The sequence below is a fragment of the Colossoma macropomum genome, unplaced genomic scaffold, assembly GCF_904425465.1.
Source record: "Colossoma macropomum unplaced genomic scaffold, Colossoma_macropomum, whole genome shotgun sequence".
Taxonomy (NCBI): domain Eukaryota; kingdom Metazoa; phylum Chordata; class Actinopteri; order Characiformes; family Serrasalmidae; genus Colossoma; species Colossoma macropomum.
Genome location: NW_023495267.1, coordinates 4,295,828 through 4,304,465, shown reverse-complemented (window position 1 = coordinate 4,304,465; position 8,638 = coordinate 4,295,828). Strand labels below are relative to the sequence as shown.

Below are 8,638 nucleotides of genomic sequence, written 5' to 3'. Positions count from 1 at the left end.
CAACAATTGAATTATGCAGACGTTTTGAGAAATCAGTGGAATTCCCCTTTAAGCATCACTTCCCAGCAGCTTCAGACAAAAGACGAGGGGAAGCATTTGGAATGTGAATGTTTCCAGAAGCTTCTTGAATGTTTTGCTCTTCTGGTCTTCATGCATGTGGGCTGAGTGTATATACAGTCTCCTCTAGGCCGGAAATGAGCTCTGACCCACATACACAGCCCCATGGCTCCCAGGGGAAGATTTTATCACATGCTTCCCAACAGAGATTTTTCCCCCACCAACAAAAGTCTGAGCTTGTGTTTGTGGTGTGATAGGTGCTTGTGTGTTGAAGATGATGATGTGTGTGTGGATGTCTCAGTGACAGACTGGTTTTCCATGCATGCGTGTTGTGAAATGCAAGAGGAACAGATGGGGCTAACAGGTGGTATGTAACGCGTGTGTGGGTAAGTGAGCATGTCTGTTCATGTGTATCTTCATATTATGGTGGGCAAATGGGGCGGCCCTTCTGGGGGCTGGCAAACTACTCAAAGCAAATGCACAGCAAACGAGAAACCTTACATAACCACTGTGGCTTCTTTCTTGCCTTCTTTCTTTCTCCCCTCCCCTCCCATCTCTTTTGCTCTCTCTTTCTCTCTCACTCTCTCTCTCCCTCTCTCTCTCTCTTTCTCTCTCTTGCTCTTACCAAATACTTTGGGAGTTCTTCCACTTCCTTTGCCTTGCTTAGGTGGAGTTATGTAATCTATTTAGAGAACATTTGCTGTGGCATGGAAACAAGCCTTGAATCTTGCATCTATGAACATCTTATGTGCAAAACCTGCTCACCCACCCACAACCACTCTCCTACTCCCATATGCCAGCCTTGGGCAGGGCATGTGCCAAGGATAGCAGGTGAGAGAAAGAGAGAGAGAGAAAGACTTTAAATGTTTCTAAATACATTTATGCAGTATTCATATCATGCTTTAAATCGCTTTCGGAAGGGTTTATTCGTGTGCAGAGCCTTACATTGGAACATGCTGTTTTGCTTTATAAAGTGTATATCATTGCTGTCAGAAAAAAAGCTCATATCTCCAAAATGGTAACTTTTTAGTGGAAGGAAACTGTAAAACTGTAAAAAGATTTTATTCCAATCTGTTTTGGATAATTTCTCTTGCTCCTTTCATCTTGAAACTTTTACACAATGCAATGCAGCTGGCATATTCAAATTAGGTCGAAAAATGAAAACTTCAAAAATAGATATACAAAGTTTTGATCTGATCATGTGAAATTTACGGTACGGTTCAGAAATATAATGTTTATATATAGTTATATAATATAACAGAATATGAAACTAACATCTTTCCACCTTTACATATGTAAAATAGGCCAAAGGACAGAAACAAACGAGCAACAAATGAACAACGTGGGCAAAAAAATATATGCGCCTTTATTATGAGTAGCATGGACAGGCAACACCTACATCCTACTTGGAAAGAGTCGGAACAGAATTGTGATTAGATTAGACTGGTGGATGATGTCCCCTTGCATCCGCCCCCAAATCAAGCCCCGTATTTATGTCCTGTTCTGGCCCAGCGCTGCTAGATAAGATATAAGAATGTTTCCCTGTGGAGAAGAGGGTTGGGATCCAGCGCGCAAGAACAACATCAGACAGAACGCTGGCTGTTTGGAGAGAAAAAACTACAGAACCATAGAGAGAGAGAGAGAGAAAGAGACCTCAGGAAAAGCATAAAGTGTTGATGAAAGCCTTCCCCTCTCTTAACCTCTGGACATGCCCTGAGGGAGTGTGGGGAAGCAGGTCAGACGCACCAGGGTCAGAGGTCACTGAACATGGAGGTGCAGTGGAGAGGAAAACTGCCTGGGCTGTTCCACTCAGCCGCACAGATTCTCCTGCCTAATATTACAGCTGCACAATATATTGTTTGTTAAATATTATGTCAGCACAGGCCTTTTTAATATTGATATTGCAGTATGCAACCAATCATTGTTTTTACTGTTCACTGTGAGCATCTTAACCAATCACAGTTCCACATTAGTGTGTCTGTGGGTGTTTTGATAAATCATGGTATTTGTATAATTCGACAGATGTAAATAATTTTGGTCAAAACGATGCATGTTAATATTCAACCATGTCACCAACAATATCATGTTTCACCACCTCCTCCTCCCACCACCCACAGCTATCAGTGAGAGAGTGACCTGATAAAGTCTTTCACTCTGAAATACATCACAATACAGAAGGAAAAAGCCTAATGATTTCTAATTCACGTTTACTTTAAGGCTTATACTGCCATTGTACAGTCCAGGTGCCAGCTGCGTATGTTTGGTGGGTGATGAATGGACGTTTGTATGTTTATGCATCCCTATGTGTGCGTGTGTAAATAGTCTCAGAATGATCACTCAGCTCTCCTGTGAGCATGCTGTGAAGAACTGGCCAGAGCTGCCCCGCTGCGGGTGATAGGGAGGTGTAGGCGCGTTCCCGTGACAGAGGCCAGCAGGAGAATTCAGACCAGAGAATAATGGCTGGCTGGCTGTGAATAGGGCGCCTATGGAGGGGGTGATGAGAGTGTGTGCGGGGGTGAAGGGGTTCTATTGATCCCAGCGCTCAGCAGGGTCGCACTATCTTACACACGCAGCCAGCCAGCCACACTGACCCTCCAAACAAATGACATCATGCAGCCCTTCAGGGAGCAAAGTTGCCGCAGTAACAGCTGACCGGGGCTTGTGAGGTGAGGTATTTATGTCTTTCTGGGCAGGCATGAATGGGAGGGAGGCTTTTTGAAGAAGCGTGAGCGAAAGAGAACATGTGTTTAGGGCACTGAATGTTCAATAGAATATTGTAATTTACATATTTGAGAATGATAAGATCCCTCGTATAACCAGTAGCTTTACCACTTTTATGAAACTACACACTGATGTGCACTTTTTATAAGATTTTGTTAAACTGTAGTTTTTTTTTTGTAGTATCTAATTTTTCAGTTATAATTCATTTAAAAGCATAAAAAACAGGGATGCACATTCATGCACAATCCGAGTCACATCGCTATTGGTAGATATTTGCTTTTAAAACATGATCAGAATCAGACAAATTGGTAGATTAGGCTGATATTTCAAAGCGATATTTGATGATGCATTTATAGTACTCCAGAAGAGCAGAATGTTCAGTTGATGCTGGACTACTGTGCTAAAATGTCTGCATAGTATTCATTTTACTGCATTTGGAACATAGGAATAAGACTTATTTCTCTCTAATGCTAATCCAGGTAGCTGTAAGCCTAATTTCAACATTTTATAATTGTTTATGTATCTGCTTCAGCAGACATGCACATGAAAGTACTGAACATCAGCCCACAATTGCCATATACTGCATCCTGAGTAATGAATAAATAAATAACATTTATGCAATAGCACAAAAAAATACAAATTAACAATAATGTATATTTCTAAATATATTTGAAAATGACAACATTCAGTGGTTGTGGCCTGCATGTTGGCTTTAGCAGAAAGAGGATTATGACATATCATAGTGAAGTGAGTCGTCAGTATCACTTCACACTGGTCAGACTGAAGCTGTTGCTTCTGTTAATGTTTGTGTGTGAGTGTGTGTCTCTGAGGAAGTGTATCTCTGTATAACTGAGTTTGTCAGCAAGACTGGCTCTCCATTCCTCTTTCTGTTCACCATAGTTTAGTGATCATGTGCTGCTTGGCTGTTTAGTTTATTGGACAAATAAGGTTGTTGATGGCTACTCAGGAAACATGACAGTTTGTTGATGACAGTTAAAATCAACCATGTATGAAGTCAGCCTTGCCAGTGGTGCCCCAGCACGTGTGTTCAGTGGAAATATGTAATGAATTGTTTTGCATGCTGTTGTCATGGTAGTGGTCAACCTTTGCCCGCAAGAATTAAGAAAAGCCAGACATTATGCCTTTGACGGGACACAATGTCCACCTTCAGTTTTGTCCTCTTCCTCTCATACTCTCATTCTTCTTACATTTCTGGTATTTTAGCCTTGTTTGCCAACTGCCATGCAGGCCAAGTCCACTGGCTCCCTGGCATACATGTACTGTACACTGTCCAAGAGGCCCAAACTGCACTGCAGTTTGTGTTTTTCCTGCTCCAGACAGATCTAAGACCACCAGATCTAAGTAGACTTTGACTCTCCGCAGGTGGACCACAGAACTGGAGATAGGAATCACTTTAAAACATGTTTTGAGGTAACTCAACCATGCATTGCACATGGTTCAGCTGGGACCCAAACCTAAACTTGGGTGACATTCTCCGCCACTAAGCACGGATTTCACTTGACGTGACGTCTGGGAGCAGAAGCTCCATATACATGTTCCTTAAAACGTAAGGAGTTATCCTGGTAAGAAGTGGGAACTCCTTTCAGGGTCCTGCCCCCAGGTTTCACTTGAGAAACGAGACTCCAATGACCCTCCCATTCTCCCCTCCCCCTCTATAAGCGCCGTGCAATGCGTGCGAGAGCAATGAAACGATTCTTTCGAGTGGTCTGTTTCGATGAGTCGAATGTCCGATTCAGCGAATCAATTTTTATTCCAGGGCTTGCGAGCTACACACCTGCAGTCTTATCAACTGCATGTACATTGACCTTATTCAGCGAATCTCATATCGCCACTTGTATCACAATGCACAAACACCTAACAAAAAAGAAGTCAGTATACAGAGAGGGGATCTAAGCGACTTCAAAGAGGCTGTTTTATTAACAATTATGTCATACAATATATTAATGATGTGGATTAAACTGTAAAAGAGTGCTATTCTAAGTTTATTTATAGTCCTCACCCTCTAACACTGCCGTAAACGTGTTCTGATGCTACAGAAAAGTTTGATTCAGGTGCACGTGTGAATCGGTTCGCCAGCTCTGTGGAAAAGAAGCGAATCCAAGGAACCGATTCGTTCCCTAGTCGGGTATCGCTAGTGCGCGTATGTGAGGGTCTTCTCCTCGGAGAACAGCCAGCCATGTGCTCAGAGAAAGATTTCCTCTAGTCGTCTTTTCGTGGGTTTTGAGCTGAGGACAGAGGACGCTGATATTTCAGCAGCTCTGCTCGGCTCTCCTCAGGCTCCCCCTCTGTCTGAGAGCCGTACTCACCTCGCCGGCTGAGAGTGGACGTGGTGCTGGTGGGGATGGACATCTTTTCAGTAGTGCGTGCGCTGGTTTGTCCACACCCCTCGTGAGAAGCTAACCGACGGGAAAGAGCCCAGAGCCTCGCCTGCAGCAGGGAAAGTGACTCTGGAGAAGAAGACTGAGGAGCGGGAATTCGCACAGTTCACTTTCTGCAGCGGAAACGTTTCCACGTAACGTTAGCGTTACTTCACGATCTCCAGGTCTTCGTGAGATACTTGTCTGGTGCTCCTCGTCTGAATTTTCTCCTCTCCACACGGATTTACAGACTCGGATTTGGAATAACACCGATGGCGGCAGACATGTACGTGTTTTAATTAAGAAAACCAGCTAAAGAAATAACGTAAACGCGCTGTGTCTCTCAGAGACGGGTTCTCTTTTTACTTAACTAGCAAACGGTTTACTAGAGCTGGAAAATCTGTGTGCGTAATAGTTATGTGCTCCAGTGAGAGAGAGAGAGAGAGATATACAGAGAATGAGAGAGAGAGAGAGAGAGAGGTCATTTTGTAGAGGAACTGTGTGAGTAGGCAGGCAGAGAGAAACGGGACAAAATTAACCTTTTATTACTCGAGAAACAGACGTTTTTGTTGGTGTGTTTGGACAGTTTCGTCATGTGAGGCCGTTGGTTTTGTAGAGGAGATGGTGCTGCTCTGCTCGGTGAGCCCCTGAGAGGAGAGGAGCAGGGCTCGGTTTGATGACAAAGAAATCTTTGTTTGCTGTTTGTAATGGATGTGACAAAAATGTCGGCTGGCCACGGGTATTAATGACAAGCCATAGTGCATTTTCCAGTTTCGAGCGAGTATTGCATAGTTGGCAAAGTCAGCGCTGGCCAGAAGCTTGAGGTGAGCAGATTTAGTGGAAATCCGTGACCTTTGAGTGATAACGGTAGACAGTGCACTGGGAGACAATTTCGACCAGCTTTTGGGTTTGTTTCAAGGCTCTTTGCTCCACTTCAGGCCAGAGAGTTTCTCATTCTCTATGGCGGCTAATCCCCCCACAATCTAATCCCTCTGTTGGCTTTTTTTTCTTATCCATGCGAGGGAATGCAGGCTCTCACTACTCTTCTCCTGAACTGTTTACATTCTCAGTCTGAAGTCAGCCATGACTTTTGTATGTAATGTTATCAGAAGGCTAACGTCCTCAGCTGGATGTTAATGCATGGGAACCTGCAACATATTTGGAAATGAGCTATTATGCCCCCATTAAGTGAGTCTGTGAGGGGTAATGAAAGGCTTTCTGTGGGAATATGCATGAGAACAGCCACCAACTGAAGGTTCAAACTTATTTTAATGAAGAATAGTCAGTGAGGGAAAGGGTGAATGCCACCTTACTCCTCAGAATCCCTTCACACGGATTCAGAAGCGCTCTAACTGCAACTATTTAGGATTTAAATAGCCGAAAAGCCGCTAGATGGGCCCTTCCATGTGGTAAACAGGCTCTCCCTACCCGCTCTCACTGAAGGAAACCAGAGACGCAGAGCATGTCTTTGCTCCTCGTTCAAAGCCCAAACAGCCAGCGGTCAGAAGTGCTTTGGTTTATATCCAAAGCCCGACAGCCAGCAGTGTTGCCTCTGCGCCGGATGAGAGCAAGTGACGAGGATATGGCGGCCTTGTGTCCTGCCTCTTGCCTCGCCCTATACCCCTGTCCCAGCTGTCCCCTCAATCAGAGCAGAGCAGAGTGTGGGAACACTTCTTTAGAAACCTCAGCCTTGTGGGCTGCATCACAGACTGCACAATCCGCCTTTTGTGCGCGGCCCAGCCATGATGAAGGGGCCTAATTTAGCTAATGGTTTGATCAAGGAAAAACAATTATGAAAGGGATATGGGGGGAAAGTGTGTGTGTGTGGCAGCCTTCAGCCTTCTGTAGACAAGGAGGTATTTAGTCTCTTGCATTCAGACAGTGGCCTGCTGATCACATGCCTGTTTTGCACGTGGATGCCGCCTGTTCGATGAGCTTGGACTTGTGAGAGCCTTATAGATACGTGTCAGCTGACAGGCCCTGTCCACTTCATTGATTCTGGACCATCTGATATGGATGAATATGTGCACTCTTATTGACTTGGCCAGTTAAGATGTTTCATTAAACATCCGTAGCACTTTGAAGTCTCGTGTAGTTATGGACTTGATTGATTAATGGAACATTGTCTTCTAAGAGTATGGTTGTAGTATTGCTGTGTTGTTTGTGGTATAAAAACTGTGAAAAATTCACAAGCTGTCTTTGTTACTTATATAAGTCACGTAAGAGGAGTCAGAACAAGATAGAATTAAAATAAGAATTGTTTCTTAGCTAGCAGATGTATTGATCTATGGATGTGCCACCCTTATGATTATGTAATTTTACACTAAGCCATTAAACCATGTATTTTTAAAGGAATTGTAACATCACATTAATCATGTTAAACAAATTGGAAATTTATTAGCCAATAGATGTGTGGAAGTTTCGATGTGCCAAGCACATATGTCCAAAAGAATCTAGACACCCTTTCTAATAGTAAATTCAACTGCTTTAATGTGCACCTATTGATGACACTAACTGCATACACACTGCTTGCATAGTCTCTATAGAAAAGTATTGTCTTTAGAAGGGGATGCTCTGGAGAAGCTGCACATGAGTGTGAGGTCCCAATGCCAAGCCTTGGCTAAAGTGCTGTAAAGCCCTCCAGCATTAGACTGTGGAGCAGTGGAACTGCATAATAGAATAGTAATAGAATAGTAATAAAACAATGGAGCATCACTGAATAACTTTGGGATGAGTTGGACTGGCGCTTTTGATCCAGAACTAATCGTTCAGCATCAGTACCTGACCCCACTCATGCTTTTGTGGAGGAATCCAAAAGTCAAATCCTCACAACAGTGTTCCAATATCTAGGGCCAATTTCCAGGACACGGATTCGGCCTAGTCTTTGACTAAATTGCAGCCATTGGAAGCACTTTTCGGTCTAGGTTTAGGCTTAATCTGGGTCTGGGAAACCTTCCCAGAAAAGCAGCTGTTACAGCAGCAAAGGGGAACAAACTTCCTTTTATTAATAATCTCCTTAATTTCAGAAGAAATGTTGGTTGAGCAGGTGTCTACAAATTTTTGGACATGTAGTGTAGTTTTGTAACTGTTGATGGCTGGCTGCATGCTCCTCAGTGGCAGCCCCTCAGAGCCTGCAGAATGTGTCTGATCCTGTTGGCTCTCAGCATGGCTGATGACCCCCTTTGTGCCCTCAGAGACTCCAAAACAAAACAAAAACCCACCCCACGCATTTTATGTAACAGGTACATCTTCTCTCTCATATAACCTGTATTCTTAACTTGCATGTCTTCGGGAACATTTCGTTTAACTTTTTGCCTGTCTCTACTGTCCCTTTCTACCCTCTTGTCTTTTTCCTTTTATTCTTGCTCCTCTTGCTTATAAAGAAACTCTTGTCTTTCCCAGAAGGAAGGGCACCCTGTCCTGTCTGGCTGCTCTGAAAGAACCTCTGGGCTTTGGAGTCTGAGGAGGACATCCTGAGGCAA

The 8,638-nt window shown here is 43.7% G+C and overlaps 1 protein-coding gene across 2 annotated transcripts in view; it reads left to right on the top strand.

Annotated features, from left to right (window-relative positions):
- Positions 1-689: 689 nt before the first annotated feature.
- The window catches only part of ripor1 (RHO family interacting cell polarization regulator 1), a 75,605-nt gene continuing 67,656 nt past the window's right edge, over positions 690-8,638 (top strand). The window contains exon 1 of one of the 2 annotated variants that reach the window (XM_036561652.1): positions 690-888. In XM_036561652.1, the coding sequence (XP_036417545.1) occupies positions 765-888 (124 nt within the window). In that variant the 5' untranslated portion in view covers positions 690-764. Of the gene's footprint in view, positions 889-4,510; positions 5,443-8,638 lie in introns of those variants that run through there. The other variant, XM_036561657.1, reaches the window with a different exon arrangement.